This window comes from Hyperolius riggenbachi, chromosome 2 (assembly GCF_040937935.1).
Source record: "Hyperolius riggenbachi isolate aHypRig1 chromosome 2, aHypRig1.pri, whole genome shotgun sequence".
Classification (NCBI taxonomy): domain Eukaryota; kingdom Metazoa; phylum Chordata; class Amphibia; order Anura; family Hyperoliidae; genus Hyperolius; species Hyperolius riggenbachi.
In genome coordinates, this window is record NC_090647.1 from 163,137,618 (window position 1) to 163,157,082 (window position 19,465).

General features: G+C 43.9%; 1 protein-coding gene across 1 annotated transcript in view; it reads left to right on the forward strand.

Annotated features, from left to right (window-relative positions):
* The window catches only part of VWA8 (von Willebrand factor A domain containing 8), a 476,746-nt gene that overhangs the window by 332,538 nt on the left and 124,743 nt on the right, over positions 1 to 19,465 (forward strand). The window contains exon 38 of the mRNA XM_068267802.1: positions 4,042 to 4,246. Within this exon, the coding sequence (XP_068123903.1) occupies positions 4,042 to 4,246 (205 nt within the window). The remainder of the gene's footprint in view (positions 1 to 4,041; positions 4,247 to 19,465) is intronic.

Consider the following 19,465-nt stretch of genomic DNA (forward strand, 5'->3'; position numbering starts at 1 on the left):
AAATGCACAATTTGGATCCAGAGAAGTTCTTAGCATGTTTGATGGCTGACTGGTATTTACTACCACACACAATAAACCAAATGTCAGTTAGTGCAATGCAAGCATCAAGAAAACCCACTAAATACCATCCATCTGCTTCTGCTCAGAATTGCAGAATACAGTGTTCTGGGATGACAAAGTCATTGTCATAGTTGACTGGCTTAAAAGAAAAAGCCATCAACAGTGAGCAGTGTTTTGAGTCCCTATGAAAATCAACATGTAGAATTTATCAGTGTCACAAAGGAAAATGGTCTTGAAATGTGTTGGTGTAGCATGAGAATTTCTGACCATGTGACCATGCACCAATCACAACACTGACACAGAGCTGAAGACACTGAGGTTGAACTGTAGTTGCTACACCCACCTGCATCTTGCATTTAGCGACTGTTTCCTCACCTCTACATGGTCACTAGTGATGGGAATTCCGGCTCTTCTCAGAGAATCGGCTCTTCTGAATCGGCTCCCATTAAAGAGCCGGCTCTTATGGCTCTCAATCGGCTCTTCATTAAATATCACTAGACACCACTCAGAATCGGATTATAGCCCCGCCCCGTCTCCATAACAACTCCATACATATATCCAGGCACATCGCCTCTAGTTAGGACATTAAATAAATTATTAGGGAAAGGGAGGTGCTGAAGGGGGTGTGGCTAGAAACAGCAAAAATCAATTAACCCTTCGCACACTCACATGCAAATGTTCAAACAAATGCATTCACAGATTTACTCATCCAGGCACAACTGTTATCCCTACAGCTAAATTAAAAGCCAGGGTTTTAGTTCACAGAAGAATGCATTCTTATGCTTAGTCACCTATACTGCGTAGAAGTACCTAGGTAAACATAGGTGTCCTAACTCTGGCCCTGTAACATGCATAGTGCAGACATGCAAACACATTCATTGCATCAAACCTATCAATGGATTAGGAGCACACATCCTAACTTCCTCTCCTGGGAAAGACAGTGCATCTTACCAATCGCACAAGGGAGCTAACGTTATGTGTCCATGTGCACCATGCGCATACACCAGGCTTTTAATTTAGCTGTAGGGATAACAGTTGTGCCTGGATGAGTAAATCTGTGAATGCATTTGTTTGAACATTTGCATGTGAGTGTGCGAAGGGTTAATTGATTTTTGCTGTTTCTAGCCACACCCCCTTCAGCACCTCCCTTTCCCTAATAATTTATTTAATGTCCTAACTAGAGGCGATGTGCCTGGATATATGTATGTTTATTCTTATCATTGACCCCTGTGGCTAGGGTCCAATTCGGTGCACTACCCCCTTCCCCTGTATGTTTGTCAGCATGCAGACAGCTTATGCTGGTGTATGCGCATGGTGCACATGGACACATAACGTTAGCTCCCTTGTGTGATTGGTAAGATGCACTGTCTTTCCCAGGAGAGGAAGTTAGGATGTGTGCTCCTAATCCATTGATAGGTTTGATGCAATGAATGTGTTTGCATGTCTGCACTATGCATGTTACAGGGCCAGAGTTAGGACACCTATGTTTACCTGGGTACTTCTACGCAGTATAGGTGACTAAGCATAAGAATGCATTCTTCTGTGAACTAAAACCCTGGCTTTTAATTTAGCTGTAGGGATAACAGTTGTGCCTGGATGAGTAAATCTGTGAATGCATTTGTTTGAACATTTGCATGTGAGTGTGCGAAGGGTTAATTGATTTTTTCCATAACAACTCCAGACTGCTTCTCTGTCTGGTGCAATCCCTCCTGCTACTGCTCTGCTCCCCCCATACACCCGCCCCATACACTCCTACAAGCTGCGAGAGGAGGACTACATCTCCCAGCATGCCTCAGCCACAGACCAAAGCAGGGCTGTGTGGGGCGGCTGAGGCATCGGCTCTTTTGAAACTGAGAACCGGCTCTTGTCGTTCGCAGCAAAGAGCCGGCTTGTTTGCGAACGACCCATCACTAATGGTCACTGATTTCCAAAAAAAACAGTGAAAGTTAACCTGAGGTTAGAGTGATATGGAGGCTGCCATATTTATTTCCTTTTAAATAATCCCAGTTACCTGCCAGCGCTGCTTGTCTATTTGGCTAGTGGTAGTGTCTGAATTACACCAGAAACAAGCATGCAGCTAATCTTGTCAGTTCTGACAATAATGTCAGAAACACCTGATCTACATATGCTTGTTCAGGGCCTATGGCTAAAAGTATTAGAGGCAGAGAATCCGCAGAATAGCCAGGCAACTGGTATTGCTTAAAAGTAAATAAATATGGCAGCCTCCATATAACTCTCACCTCTGATTCACTTTAAGCACAAGTAGCTGTCAGGCAGTGGGTTTGTAGCACCTCCAAAGATCGGATTCCTCAAGTAATACAGACTTTGCTGCAAAGATGTGTACTAACCTCCAGTGGGGGTATGCGGAACAGGTTGAAGCATAACCAGGTACTCTGAGCATCACTGGCCATGTCATTTATGTAAGTCTATATTCTTTCTATACAAGCCCTGTAGTTGACTGTCAGCAATAAATCACTCTGTAATTGTAGAAAATAATGGTCATCATCACTGTATTAATGCCATTAATACAGGCACGGCTTCATTGTAGCAGGCATTATAGTATCTGGACAGCATACTATGAGTTAAATTCAGTTGTCATGTTATTTATGAACACAATTGGAAATGTCATTTTTCAGCCAGAAAGTGCCAGACTGTTTACTGCAGGGCACCTGATTTTTACACATTTGGGATGTGATTGACAGAAGAATTATTGAAAGTGAACACAGGCTTGAAATATTGAAGAACTGACCGTTCATGTGATACAGACCTAGAATAACATTGTTCAGAAAGCCAACAAGCTGTTTTTCAGTGCAGAACCTATTATAAAATGCAGGTGCTGCTGGAAAGGAAGGTCATCTGTTTCCATTAAAGAAATCAAATGTTATTTCAGAATACCTTCAACATCTATCAATGAGAATCTGGTGTACTGAGATAAATGATATATCATATGTGACATAAGTTAGTGTTACTGAATTCTACCTCTCCTGTATAAAGGGAAATTTCTCTGAGAAATTTGAATGCAGTATGAAAACATGGCATCTCTACAGGTAAACCGGGCAGTGGTGGCCACTCTCCAAATGTTAAGGTTTTAAGTGAGGAGAAAGAAGCTGTAGTCATCTGAGTTGGTCTGACAGCAACTCAAAACTGCATTTAGCCATATTTGAGCCTAATTTAAAGGTCCACTATTGTGAAAAGAATGTAACATTAAAATGCATGTGTAAGATGTATAAAAATACGGAAAAAAAGAAGAAGAGGTCAAAATTCAGGCCAGGATATAGTGTCATAACAGTCCTTTTATAGACGATAAATGGTAACAACGTTAAATAAAAGATAGGGGGGTGGGGCCAGGTAAATCAAAATCTGCATTTACATACGCACAAACAATGCCACATGCAGACACAACTTGTGAACAAAGTACCAAGGTGCACGTTTAAGGCAAGAGTTCCAGATTTTTCGGATTGCCTATGTGTGAGCGTGCTCTGGCATGCAGTCTCGCATGTGCAGTACAGAGCCGCCAGTCCTCAGGAGCACTGGCTACCAAAGCCTCCCGTGGGAGCAGATTTGAACAGGGGTGACAGTGCTGGAATGAGGGGACCGTGAAAGGAACAGGTAAGCTCTATTAGATCCAGAGCCTTCCCTCTCCATAGGTAACTATCTGACTTTTTATTTTAATTTCATTTTACATTTGCTTTAACAAATCCTCAAACTGATCTGGGGAGACAGAGAAATGAGTGTGGTAAGAAAGTCCAATATGAAGTTTTTCCTGAAACTGACTTAAAGTATGTAAGATTGAGTCTAATTGATTCTGAGGATGAAACTGATTTTATGTAGTCTGTATTGTAAGTTTTCAGGCTGGATCATACAGATAAAATCCAGCTTTTTTTTTTTTTTTATTCTTGTGGTACAATGATGATTTTCAGAGATTTGTTTTACTTATGTGTTTGGCATGGCAAATAACCATAAATGCCCTGTGTGTTTCAGAGCTGCATCAGTGTCTCCTTATACGTCTTGGCTGTCTAAAATCTCAGACACAGACATTCTGTTGGCTGCACTTGGGAGTAGCGGAGTGGTCACAGTGGATATGGGAGGCACTGTTAGAGTGTGGGAAACTGGACTCGAAAGTATTCAGCGTTCTCTGCTTGAGTGGAGAAACATGATTGGACAAGATGATGGGCGGCCTGTGCAGGTAAAATATCTTTTAAATATATGTATTTATGTAAGAAACTAAGGACTGTTTTAAACTGTCTTAATTTTTTTTTTCAGTTGTCTTAAATTTTTAGAACATTGTGAGGGTCCGTTTCCACCAGCGCGGAAACCGGGCCGAATCCGTAGAGTTGCCCCACAGGCAAATCGAGTGGGGAAACTCTGCCATAGGACACAATGGCGCCGCCGGCCAAATCACTTACCTTAGCGATTCGGCCGACATTGCCATCTGTTTCTGTGCGGGAGGCTGCGAATCCCATAGCCATGCATGGCAAGGCTTATGGGATTCGTCAGTGTTCCCGCAGACCAGGAAGTGCCCAGGGCTTGTCTCGCAGCCGTGCGCGGCACTAGTGGAAACGGGCCCTAAAAGATTGGATATCTTCTGCTAACTGTTTTTCGCCCAGTGCTTTTGTGGCTGTTAAAGGACCAGTATTGCAAACATTGTAAAATATAACATACATGTAAACACTTACAAATAAGAAGTACATTTCTTCTAAAGTAAAATGGCCATAAATTACTTTTCTCCTATGTTGCTGTCACTTACAGTAGGTAGTAGAAATCTAACAGAGCCGACAGGTTTTGGACTAGCCCATCCCCTCATGGGGGATTCTGATGGTTTTGTTTATTTTCAGAAGCACTTAGTGAATGGCAGTTGCTCTGTCCAACTGTCAAATAAGTGTGCAGCGAGCATGGAGGCTGTCCTGCATAATTGTATAAATCCTTTTCAGGGAATGTCTTTATAAAGAATAAAACCCTTGCTGAGAATCCCCCAATTATAGATAGACTAGTCCACAACCTGTCGGAAATGTCAGATTTCTACTACTTACTCTAAGTGACAGCAACATAGTAGAAAGTAATTTATGGATCATTTTACTCTGGAAGAAACATACTTCTAAATCGTATATGTTTACACGTATTTTAAATTTTAAATAGTTTTTGCGATAGTGGTCCTTTAAATGGCGAAGTGTGAATGGGATACCATCAAGTACAATGACAATGTCTGTGGTTACCAGTATGGCCAGCATCAGTCAGTTCATCATTACTAGCAGTGATGTTCCCATCGCTCTATACAGATACTTTTCCCTGAATTTTTGGATTATGGTATCACATCACTTGTTCAGCACAGTAACAGGTGCCAGGCAGCTCAGGTGTTTCCCTGTTGTGGACTTTAATCTTTCTCCAGCCTCCCCCTTCTTGACATCCTTTCGTATAATTTTTCTCAGGTGACTATTTATGGTCAGCGAAATGCAGAATGTTGTAGCAATATCTGTCTTTGACACTAAGTGGGTCAAGTGCAATCCTTATGGGTCATGAAATCCTAAAGCCAGTGCAAGAAAGGAGATGTTTACTGCTAGGGCTAAGCATCTCCTTGGGTTGGGAGATGGAAAAGTCCAATGCTATATATTATCATATGAAAACATCCCAATCTGAGAAGATGGCTAAAGAGGATAAAGGGAGCAAAACTGGTACATACAGCTAAAGTGCATTTCGACTTCTTTTAACAAATATTACATACACTCTATATGCTTGAATATAAACCAAGATTGTGGGTGCCGAGATGCCGTCTTATACCGAATCTCGGTTTATATCTGGATCAGCTTGCAGAGTGTACAGTTGTTCCCCTTCCCCGCTGCTGCTTGTTCTACAAAAGGCAGAGTGTGCTACAGGAGCACTGATATATTTACATTTCCTTGTTTCCTCCTCTGCGCAGCACAGCCACTGTCCGCCAGTATGTTATCTGCATCCTGAATCCATCATCCAGCCTGCTTTAGGATATCACAGTCAATCCATATGTATGGTTTATTCATTACAGTTTCACTGTAAAGCAGCACTTTGTTTTTATACATCTGTGACAAGTCATCTTAAAGCAGAATATAACCCTGCATTTCAACTTTGCTCTAAAACATTATTTACAGCATATTATATGCAAAAAGCATTTTTTTTTACTAGACCAGCATTGGAAGGGTTAAACACAGAGGTTTCAAGTTCCGTGGAGAGATATGCAGAAGTTCAGATTGTTACATTCTATTTAGTTATATGTATCTATTGATAAATGTTACACACTCTTTGGCTGTCCTCCAAGCTCCTTCTCAGTCAGAGAGATGAGTCACATTCAACACTTAGATACATTTATGTAAACAAAATGTATCTATTTCAGCTTCGGATGCATCTGCAGAAATCTCCAGGAACTTTATAGCCCTGTGTAACCCTTCCAATGCTGGTCTAGTTAAAAAAAATGCTGGTTGCATATAATATACTGTAAATAATGTTTTAGAGCAAAGTTGAAATGCAGGGTTATATTCCGCTTTAATGGGTAATGTAATTCAGCTTTGCCGCTTCCGCATAAACTACCTTTCACAGTGGAAAATGACCGGTAATTCTTTTGTAAAAAGACACAGGAAGTAATATTGCAATAGTGGGTGACAGCAGAGGTTTGAAAACACTAGACTAGACTGAATAAAAAGTAAATTATTTTGCCTGCTAAACCTACCTGTGTACTGTATATACAGTATTTTACTTTGCATTTTGGTGTTTTGCTGTGGTTATGCTATGCCATTAGCAAAAGCAGCATGTGCTCTCTGCAAAACTGTCTGCAATAATGTATATTTCAATCTTCTTCATAAAAGAAGGAACTAAAGACAACGGCGCTTTTTAAGAATGAGAAATGTAAGACAAGACTTAACCCATAGACGTCATAGACCGCGTGTAGATTGCGTTTCACTATGCTGTATAAACAGTTACCGTCCAAAATGTCACGCAGTAATTACAGTGTGTAGGGAAACTGTGGATAATATTCAGTGCAGTTTTTATTACAGTAGCGTTACCACCATCTAGTGGCTGAAGTTGTAGTTTTTACTGTTGAAAAGAGTAATGGATAAATGTGAAATAACCCTCTGGCTATAATATTCTGTAATTATGCTCCTGGAACCAAAGGGGTCCAACTTTCCTAATCTGCATTGTTCTATTTGGCCAATGACCTAATGTCATCAAAACAAATGTTGTAGCCCAGGCTAGTAGGTGTTGCTACACAATCTTTCAGGTGTTGTGTGGGCTGTATGTAAGTAAGAATGCAGTTCCCTAGGTCTGATCTGTACACAAAGTCACTTGGCCTCGGGGGAGCAGTGTACCTATGTCACACTCTGCACACAGTACAGATTACACAAGTGTCCAGCTACTCTCCATGCTCAACACCAACATCTGTTATGGTAGCATTGGGGTATGTAGTTACCATGTTTTTAGGACTATAAGACACACTTTTTCTCCCCCAAAAGTGTGTGTGTGTGTGTGTGGGGGGGGGGGGAATGGGTGCGTCGTATAGTCAGAATGTGGAAGTCTTACCGATCTGGGCTCTTTTATCCTTAGTCCGTAATGAATGCTAATGACATCCGCGGTGCGGAGGCAGCAGCAACGTGATGCAAAGAGTTTCTGAGTGGCATAGCAGCAGCCGCTTAACCACTTAAGGACCACAGGCTTTCACCCCCTAGTGACCCCTAGTGACCCCTCCCCCAAATTGGCCCTAAGCGGAGATCGGACGACTCCGCATCCTCTCATAGGCATCAGCCTATGAGAGGGATTTACAGTAACCCGCTCGGTGGGACAGCCAAGTGTCCCCTGTACAGTGCTGCGCTAGATCGCAGCACTGTACAAATGTAAACATACCATTTTTCACATTTTTTTTTGTACAGTTAACAGCCTGCAAACCGCGATCACGGCTTGGCAGGCTCCACTCTGTCACTCAGTGGGGATGCTCTCGTATCGGTGCGTGCAATCCCCTGCAATCTCCTCCCCCAGAACTTGACGCCAATCGGCCTTACGTGGTGCTGGGGGAGCCACCTTGTAGCCTGCCGATTGGCGTTAGGCAGTCGTAAGTTGGTTAAGAAAAGGCAATACTTGTCCTGGCTGTGATTGGGGGCCACGTGTATCCTTATTCGCATTACTGTCCACTGCAGGACGGTAACGCAAAGAAGGATACGCTTGGCCCGGACTGCGCAGGCACAGTTGCCGTCGTTTTACGTTAAGTCGTGATTAACGAAACTGCACCGCAGTGGGAGAAAGAAGGAAAAGAAAAAGGAGAAAGAAGGATCTTTGAGGACCGGCGCGGGACAGAACGGCTGCAGGGGGTTCGGGTAAGCCCCAGGTAAGTAAAACTGTTTTTCACGAATCTTCAGTTCTGCTTTCAATTGAAAAGAAATATATAAATTGTATTGTGTTTTGCCACCTTTATTAGATTCATTAGTTACTCTGTTGCGCATTCTATTTACTGCCACATGGTGGCAGCAGTGTGACAAAAATTACAATTGCTACTGTGTTCTCTTCCACCAGCAAAGAAAATTTGTAGCATTTAAAAAAAGACAACAAAAAAAAAAACAGCCACATATAAAAACCTTACTATGCAAGCTTTCAGATGTCTAGTGCCTTTCTTTGGGCACATTTATAGATGAAACTTGTTTTCTGTTAACTTGGAAGGAGACTAGATCTTAGAAGGCTAGACGGTAGAGTTATCTGAGAGGGCCAGCCGTCCGTAGAATGATCTCACCTGTATAGCGTGCTGCTAGGGGGAGGTATTGGTGACTTAAGCTTGTTGAAATGAGTATAATACTGCACAGTCATTCACACCAATGGGCTTCTGTCTGCTTCTGTGCGCTTTTTTTCAGCAACATGTATCTGTTAACATTATGTGCTGAAAAAATGCGGACAGAAGCGCACAAAGTGTGAATGAGGCCTTAGGCCTCGTTCACATCTAGGGCGCTTTTAAGCGCTGCTGCGTAACGCTGACACCATGCGTACCGCCGGAACGGCAGAAGGGCATAGACTGCCCTTCTACCGTTCACATACGATGCGCTGGGAAGCTCTTGCGTGCTGCTGCATGCATTTTGCCTGGAAGCGCAGAGCTGATCCCATCACTGTCAATGGATGGGATCAGCGGCGCAGATGGCGTGTGATCAGATGCGCTGCGTTCGGATCGCATGGCCTTCTGCGTTAGGTAGATGTGTACACAATAAAACTTTTAGTGTTTCAAGGGTATAAAGAGTCCTGCTAACTGGGGATCCAGCGCTGGAACCGTAGGAGGAAAGGGAAGGCCCGATAGGACCCAGAGCTTTCCCTCTCCTTAGGTGAATACCTGTTTTGTTTTTTAAACTCGCTTCAGACTCACTTTAAATTGCAGCCAAAAGGCACTTGATGGCCAGCAGACAGGAGGCCGAACAGCCCTATAAGCGACCATTTAGCCATTTGTCTGAAAGAGGGTATATTGTTGCATGTGGCTGCTGCACAAGCTCACCAGGGACCAAATCACAAACCAGAATCCCCCCAATGTCTTCAATGCAGTCTACACTTGATTCCCACAGATACCTGTAATTTTGGCCTAATTTGAGTGAAACCATCCCCACCAGCACTACTGACTGATGTGAGGGTGAGCTCAGTGCTGCTGGTGGAGGGGTCATTATTTGCTTTTTAGTAAAGGAATTTGAAATCTTTGTGGCCATGTTTAGCCTCCCAGGTTGCTTGCAATAGCTTTTTTAATTATAAGTGTTAGTCCAGTGATAATGTGTAAAGTACCCCTGAACAGGAGGCTGCCATATTTAATTCCTTTTTAACAATACCAGCTGCCTGACAGTCCTGCTGATCTTTCTGGCATCAGTAGTGTCTGAATCACACACCTGTAACAAGCATGTGACTAATCCAGTCAGACTTCAGTGCGAAACATTTGATCTGCTGCATGCTGGTTCAGGATCTATCGCTACAAGTATTGGCTGTAGAGGAACCACAGGAGAGCCACACAATTTACAAAGTTCTCTTCATGTCCTTTTATTGATGGCTGTTACTGGGGAAATTGGACCAAGACAGCAACCATATTGTGACACTGGGTCTAACCTACACCACTAGCTCTATAGCCAACATGAAACATTTCTGCTTGCGTTCCACTTTTGTAGTGACTACCAGACCCACAGTACCTGTCATCCACCAAAGAATGCTCTCTGCTGGGTTTTCCCAACAATCCACTCTATACAAACAACACATCCACACCCTCTATCCAGTGCAGTCAGGGCAGGCACTGCCATACAGGCAAAGAGGACAATTGCCCCAGGGCCCCTGTGCCGGCGGATCGTGCCAAGTGGTCTGCTCCCCTGGGCCCCTGCACATTAGCTGCATTAATCACTGACTCAGTTGTCTCGGTATCCGGCGGCTGCACGGTCTATGTAGTCTTCAGTCATGCTGTCTGCCTCTTCTCCCGCGTGTTTACAAGTGATTATTGCAGCTAATGTCCTGAGGAGCAGTGGGGTAGTATTTATCTGTGGGGAAGGGGGGGGGGGGCTATCATGGGGGGAGCTATCCGCATTGGGAAGGTAGGGCTGCCCCACACTTATGTTTGCCCCGGGGTCCCTGAGGCTACGTTTCCACTGCAGTGTGAAATTCTCACCTGCAAAAAAATCATATAAGATTTTTCTGCTTGGTGAAAATACACATGTAAAGTTTATGCGTTTTTATGTGATTTTTGGAACGCAAAAATTCGCATTAGTTAAATATAACAATCTGCATAGTAACAGCTTCAGTCATGACTGCTGATAACTTCTTGTAACCATGAATCTAATACGAATTTTCACACAAATAATGTGAAAATTTGCATTGCTATGCATTGCCTATACAAAGCATTGTACGCAAATCGTACGCAATGTCTGAAAAAATGATTCAGGACCTCAGATTTTTTCACGCGTACGAAGATTTGCATTGTATGGAAACAGCCCCATTCACTAGCATTAGTTGCCAAATCAATGCGAATTTTCTGAGAGAAAAATCTGACACAAAACGCACAAGTGGAAACCTCGCCTAAAACCGTCCCTAGATGCAGTCTAAAGGGGGCAGCCCTGCTAGAAGTCAGTGGAGAGGTTCACCAAGCACAGACACATGGGGCCTGATTCACAAAGCGGTGCTAACAGTTAGCACGCTGGTGAAAAGCCCTTTATCACGCCTAAACTCAGTTTAGGCATGATAAGTTTAGGTGTGATAAGTTTAGGTGTGATAAGTTTAGGCGTGATAAGTTTAGGCGTGATAAGTTTAAGCACCAACTGGGTTAGCACTGCAGTGCACAGCTGATTAAAAGTTTTGCGCTAGCAAAGTCTGGTGAATTTCGCATAGAGTTTAATGGCGCTCTTTTGCGTGCAGGACTTTGCGCGCAATCTAAACTTATCTAAACTTAGCATGCCTAAACTTATCATGCCTAAACTTATCACGCCTAAACTTATCACGCCTAAACTTATCACGCCTAAACTGGCTTTTCACCAGCGTGGTGCAATGGTTATCATGCCTAAAGTCTCTAACTGGGTTAGCACCGCTTTGTGAATCAAGCCCATGGTGTGAACAGATAATGGATATTTGATGGCCACACCTGTGCACACTTGGAAAAGGCATCCAAAATGACTTCTGTTGGTCATTTCTGGTTACCTAAGTTGCAAATGTTTAGAGGCTTTTTACACACTGTAACCCCACTGGCAGGTATCCCCAGAGGAGACATACACGGCACACACTGTAACCCTATAAGCACCCTAAGAGGACATTTACACAAAAAGTTAGTTAATGAAGACACAAAAAGTTAAGTTAATTAGTTCTAATTTTATTTTATATTGCCTGAATACAGGTACAGATTGTAGTTACAATTGTTGTGGGGTCATCTCACCCCAGGATCCAGAAGAAGGCGAAAAAACCCCCAGAGGCAAGTAAGGTCTGATTTGTGCCTCGGAGGGGAAAAAATTCCTTCTGGACTCCTATGTGGCAGTCGGCATTTACCCTGGATCCCAGGTATCTCCCCAGATCATGCTCCGCCTCCCACGCTGTCTCCGCTGGGCATCTTCTCTCTGCTCTTCTTATCTTGCTAGGAGAACCTCCTGTGAATCTTCTATCACCAGAGACAGCCGCAGATGGGGGGGCACTGTAGCTACCTATATGGGAAGGGGTGTCCCTGGCTACATATACTAGTAGGGGGATCAGCCTTCCTATACAAGGAGGGAATCTGGTTACCTATGCTGGATGGATCTGGCTACTTATGAAAGGGGGGACTCTGGGAGACCGTAAGTCTTCCTATAGTGGCGGAATGCTACCATTACTGGTGGGAGTTTGGCTATTATGCCAAGGTTAGGAGGAGCATAATGCTACCTATACTGGAGGGAATGCGGCTACCTATACTTAGGGGGGCCTCTGGCTACCTATATGGGGGCTAGGAAACTGGCTACCTATACAAGGGAGACTCTAGGCAGTCAGAGTCCCCCTTGTATACGTAGCAAGAGATAACTCTTGCTACTTTTACTTAGGGGAGACTCTGGTTACCTGTACGTAGGAGTGGACTCTTACATATAGGAGGGTACTCTGATAGGGTTTTTTTTGGCCAACTATACTGGGGGGGGGGGGGGGGGCTATAAGGCTTCTAATACTGGTGGAAAATAAGTCTACCTATACTGGTGGGAGACTGACTACAATTATGTGTATGATCAGAGCATCTAGGTCTGATCTATACAAGAGGGGTCTGAGCCCCACAATGTGTCTACCACGGGGCTAAAAAGCCTCTCGTGACCATGCAGTAAAAGAGTGTCAAGGCCGGTAATATGGAAATCCATGGAGGGAAACCCAGGTGCACTCGATATGAGGGGATGTTCCGCCATCTGCCCTAATCTAGGAAGTTCCCCTACATCTTCATGCACCGGTCATCACCTCAACAAGGAGATCAACTATTTGTCTGACCAGAGCGTATAGCTCTGATCTATACAAGAGGGGTCTGAGCCCCACAATGTATCTGACCAGAGCGTATAGCTCTGATCTATACAAGAGGGGTCTGAGCCCCACAATGTGTCTGACCAGAGCGTATAGCTCTGATCTATACAAGAGGGGTCTGAGCCCCACAATGTTTCTGACCAGAGCGTATAGCTCTGATCTATACAAGAGGGGTCTGAGCCCCACAATGTGTCTGCCACGGGGCTAAAAAGCCTCCCGTGACCATGCAGTGAAAGAAAGTCAAGTCCGGTAATATGGAAATCCATGGAGGGAAACCCAGGTGCACTCGATATGAGCGGATGTTCCGCCATCTGCCCTAATCCAGGAAGCGCCCCTACGTCTTCATGCACCGGTCATCACCTCAACAAGGAGATCCACTTTGTGTCATATCCGATAAGTAAGTGAATATTTTGTGGTTGAAGTGGCCCTGATGGAAATAAAGCTGCAAGAGCTCTCAGGATGTTTCTGGCCCTCGCACTGGCCACAAATTACTCTGATGGTTACCGAGGACATGCTGTATTGCCGATGCTGTAGCCCCAGTGGTGGAATAGGCTCTTCACTCAGGGAGTCCTGCACATCCACCCACTGACCACCCGCCGCTTTCACCCCCTGCTGTCTTTACTCCTTGTCACCTTTTTCTTCCCTCATCACTGCTGTTCACCTCTTTCTGCTGCCATTGCTGATTATCACCCCTTACCTGCCATCATTGCTCCTTGTCACCTCCTCCTGCTCATCACCTCTTACTGCTGGCACCGCTCACCACCTCCTCCTGCTGCCTACTGTTAGGGCCCGTTTCCATTACATGCGGTGCGATGCGGCTACATAGACGCATCGCACTGTGGCTGTGCTGTAACCAATGCACAGCAATGGGACAGTTTCCATAGCGTGCTGGTTGTGTGGAGCGATCCAAGTATCTGCAGCATGCTGAAGATTCTCGCACAGCAGCGTCCGCCCGCCGACTCCTCCAATACACTTCCGCAGTGAGAGAAGCGGAAGTGACACGAATAGGAGTGGAGGTGATGCGTAGACGCATTGGCTCCTATTCACAAGTGGAAATGGGCCCTTAGAATATACCTGCCTGCTACAAGAATCTAACAATCATTACCTGCTAGCAAATAGAGTTTAACCATCTCTATCTGCCTGCTACTAAAATCAACCTATTTCTATCTGCAGACCACTAGAATCTAACTGTCACTTCCTCCTGGCAACTACACTCTATCTTTCACTACCTGCTGGTCACTACATTCTACCTATTTTTGACTGTGTATGTGTGTGGGGATGACACAGGTTACCTCTCCTGGGGAGCCAAATGGGTCAGTCTACCACCATCCGTCCATCAGACCAGCTCGGGAGAAAGGGCCGCCAAATCGTCTCGAAGTCTCTGTCAAGAGGTGAGAAAACATGTTGATCAGTCATACTGTTCACACAAAATAATGGCCTCAAGATCAAATGAGATTACATTAAAATGGTTCTAATTTTGCTAAGGAAAATGTTTCCTCCCATTGATTGCAAACTTAGAAGATGTGACCGGGCTCTACCTCACTGACAAAGAACTCCATCAGTGACATATGGGCCCCTATGCATTTCACTTTTTCTCTGGTGATGGAAAATTTGGGAGCCCTGCTAGTGTCGGCCACAGGCGCTCATTGAATTACCGCATTGAGGAGAAATTGGGCACCCTTGGTGCCCGATAAATATTGGGCACGGGGGCCACCTGCAATGCGCACTGTTTATTGGGATTCCAGTATTGTAATGGGTGCCTGTGGTGGCGCCCAAAAAACTTTTTTTCTTTTTATTAAGCGATTGGTGGTGGTTAAAGTTAGCCTTGGGGGGGGGGGGGGGGGTGGTGGTTAAGGTTAGCTGTTGGGGGTGGTTAATGTTAGGCATGGGGGTGAGTGGGTACAGTTAGTCACAGGGGTGGGTGATTAAAGTAAGGCATGGAGGGGTTGGTTAAGGTTAGGCATCGAAAGAGGGGAGGGTTCAGTGTGAGAATAGGGTTATGTTTAGCTATAGTAAAATATCGGTACATTTACCGATATTCTACTATTGGGTCTTCTGGGCGACCAAATTTCTCCAGCGTCCTTTCTGCATGAAGATCATTTTTCAACTTCTTTTTAAAACCACTTTTCAGCACTTTGCATTTGAAAAGGTGCCATAAAGTGGGTGAAAAAACACCTTAAAAATTATTTTGAGTATTTTCTTGTTTGCTGATGGTTTAAAGGGCATTTTATTGACAAGGTGTGAAAATATCACCTAGGATAAAACTAAGGAGAAAAAGTTAATTGCATAGAAGCCTTGGTGTCATCATAAAAGTTAAGGTAGCCATACATCTAGCAATGATGGGCAGATTCGAGCAAGAGACCAATCTTTCTCGAATCTTCTGAAATCGATCCAGAATCGGCTTTGTAACACCCCATCCGCCTCCTCGCTGGCCCAACGCTGTTACCCTAATGTGTAATGTGCCACCCAGTGAACTATACATTACCTGCCCGTGGCCGCCGCTTGTCTTCTGCTGGCATCCGGGCGCAGTCCTTCATGCATATATGTGCCCCACGTGGTTGCCGATGTACATGTGGCCGTGTGTGTGACGTCATCCCGTTACCCTGGCAACCACGAGGGGCGCGTGTATGGATGGAGGACCCGGAGCCAGCAGAGGACAAGCGGCAGCCATGGACAGATAATGTATGGAGCACTGGGTGTCGGGGGACTCATTGCACATTAGAGAGGGAAGCGTTGGGAGTTTTGTTGTGTTCATCACGTCCCGATATCGCTTGCTGTTATCGCCGCACACCCGATCTAGCAAGCCATACATCTTACAGCATGTCTGACCGACTAATGCAACCAATTTCAGGCCAAAATTGGTCACATAGTCGATTGGGCATGCACTTGGCGGCTCCAATTTTAACCCAATTCTATTATAATAATCAAATTGGATGGTCGATTGGCCACCAAGTCGCCTGATGTATGGCCACCTTAAGTTTTACATAAAGCAAATCTAAAGCAAAAATAAACTTATGAGATGATGTATTGTATGTGTAGTACAGGTAATAAGTAGAACATTATAGCCTACGTCTAACCAACAACAAAGCCCTAGTCTCACCTCCCATCATCTTTAGTGTCTGGGGTTTCAGGTAAACAATAGCTGAAATGCCAACTCCAATGTCTATAAGTCCTTGTGTGACATTTTAGCTGGAAGATAACTGAATGCTGGAATCAAATTAATTACAGCATTTGGCTACTCTTGTTCTGAAATCAACTCCCTTTACAAGCCTCATACCTGGAACAGCAGGTTCACTCAGCCGGAACATTGGGTGCACTCGCCGGCCTGTCTTCTCATCCCACGACTTCTGGATGGCCTGGGCAGTCTTCATGGCCCGCATGGCTCTCTCACGGTGCTGGAAAGAGAATGACATATTACATTATGAATGAAGATAGAAAATAATCAATATTCTACCCAATTAGCAGTGTTCCCTTAAAGACAACCCGAGGTGGCATATTATAATCCTAATAGGACCCAGAGGCATGTCGTGTGCACAATGACATGCCTCTGGGTCACTGTGCTGCCGCTGCCAGCTGTCAATGCATTTTGCAGGAACAGATCTTTTACAGATACTTATCTTTTGAATGTGTACAGCATCTTTGTGTGCAGCATCTTGCAAAGATTTTTAGCTGATGGAGAGTTCAGCTCAATAGAATAGACTGTGCAGAGTATGCTCATATACTACATGGAAGGGGATAAAATTGGTCTGATATCTTTAATTTATCTTTCAAGTGTGTACACACCATAAAGGGGCCCATACACTCAGCCGATTTTCTGGCCGATCGATTGCAAATCGGTTGGCCAATCGACCGATCGACGGCCGATTTCGATTGATTGCGATGGATTTTCATCGAACTGGCAGGGTGGAAAATCTTGGTCGATCTGATGAGATTGCTTATCAGTTTGCATTGGCCCTAAAAAAATGCCATCAGATCGAATTTCAATAGATTTCAAACTGAAATCTATTGGATTTCTATCCTGGTAAAAAATGTTCTAAAAACACATCAGATAGATCATCAGATGCATTTCTTATCTATCTGCTGCCAATCTGACGAGTGTATGGGCACCTTTAGTCTGATGTGTTTAAGACTTGCAGTAGCCTACAATATTCAGTCTAAAGGTCCGTACACACGTCGGACTGCAGGCAACGACGGGTCTGTCGTCACCTCCCGCTGGGCGGGTTTTCAGCAGACAGTCCGGCGTGTGTACAGTCTGTCGGCGGACTGATACGGCTGTTTCTGAGCGATCCGCCGGGCGGATCGCTCAGAAACAGCCGTATCAGTCTGCAGACAGACTGTACACACGCCGGACTTTCGCTGGAACGCCCACCCAGCGGGAGGTGACGACAGACCCGTCGTTGCCTGCAGTCCGGCGCGTGTACGGACCTTAAGCGTACAACCTTTGTTTTCATATGGTGTATATCCAATTCTGCGTTTTATTGATCATATTGGTCACGCCTATTACCCTCTGTGAGTGGTTACAACCATCATACCTTTCTATACCTATATTTAGGTTTCCTCACAGGGAGTTATTATAGGCGGTCACCAAGATACAATTTTGAGGCAATCCTATTGTGATACTATATTGGTCACACCTACTACCCTCTGTAACTGGTTACAACCATTATATTTACTTCCCTATTAATCTGGTTTCCTCACAGGGTTTTTGTGTAGGTGCTCAGTGCTCACCAAGATGTGGCTTCTTTTTAGCTTCATAGTGGTGATAAATTATGTTCTCAGGTCAATCGATCATATTGGTCACACCTATTCCCCTTTTGTGAGTGGTTATAACCATATGTTACCGATTACTATCTTTTCTGGTTTCCTCATGGGGATTCACTATAGGTGTTTACCAAGACATAGTTTATACACAGAATAATATTAGTCAGAGAAGTGGTTTTTGTCAGCTATTCCACCTAAATTGATTTCCACTACTTTTAGTGGTTCTCCCACTGTTTTGGGAAGTTACAGCACATTATATTGCAATTGCAATATTTCTCAGGTGTCAGTAATGTCTGACACTTTTTCTACAATAGTGGGTGTATGGTTTTATGATACATTTTCAATAAACGCGCAGTTTTGAGCAGCATATACTGGTTCTTGTTCTCTTTTGTGTTTTTGCATCTTTTTAACATATCCTGCAAATTTGGTGTTGCTAGGCTGTAAGGGGCCTTTGCTATTAACTGCTAAAGTCAGCGGGAATTGTTTCACTAAGAACTGTCATTTACTGCATTTAAATGTATACTTTTTTCCTTTGAAATTTTAAAATCGATTTTCTCAAAAACTATAAGGTCTTTTTGAAAAAAATATATGTTTCCTCTTGTTTCCACTGTTCTTCTTAACATTTGATGTTTATGGCATTTAAGGGGGCTTTGCTATTAACCGTTAAATTCGGCGGGTTTTTAATCACGAATCACGACTCGGGATTCATGTTTACATGCAGTTATTCGACCCAAAACAGCACTCAAGTCGGATATCTGTTTCTATTCGTGATCATGACCGAATCCGGATTTGAGCATATCCAGATTCGACTTCACTTGAATCGTGGTTGGGTGTATCCGAGCAAGCCTGGTCAGTTGCATAGTAAGAATAATGCTAGGCACGCACGATACAATTTTCTGGTCGGATCTGATTTCTGATTGATTTTTAAATTAATTTACCATTCACTTCTATTGCTACGTACACACATGTGACAACGATCGTTCGTTGAGAACGACGAACGAACTTTTAATTGATGAAAGAACGACCTAAGTAAAGATAGTTTTAAAAGGTGTGTAACGATCTGATCGTTAGAACGAACGTTACATCACATAAAGCAACTATTGCGCCTGCGCATAAAAATGAGAAGTTTCACAGAGAAATAGTGAAATGCGCATGTCAAGCCTAGTACGAACGACCGTTTCCAATGATGTACTACTTTTGCAAATGATCGTCGTTGGTTAAAATCCGCCGAGACAGAACTTTCTTTTGTAGCGATTTGGCTCGTTCGTTGTTGGCCTTAATAGTCGGTGGTTCGTTTTTTGTAACGATCTTCCTTGGTAAAGATCGGGGAACGATCGTTACAAACGACTATAGTCGCATGTGTGTACGCACCTTTAGGAAGATAGATCAGAAATTCGATCAGAAACCGGTAAATCTGAAAATTGTATGGTGTGTGCCTAGCATACCTTTTTCAGACAGAGAAAGAAGAAAAGTATCACAATATATTTATTTGTGTGCTGTGCTCTGTACATACACACGTCTATCTCATCTTGTCACGTCATGTAGGATTCCATCTAAACATTGTTTTACAGATTACAGTCCAGAGTTTGGTGAAAAGAAGTCATTATTCCATGAAGTCATAGCAACGGAGAAAGCCTCCATCCTGAGGTCACAGGTGGTAGAAAGAAAAGCAACAAGG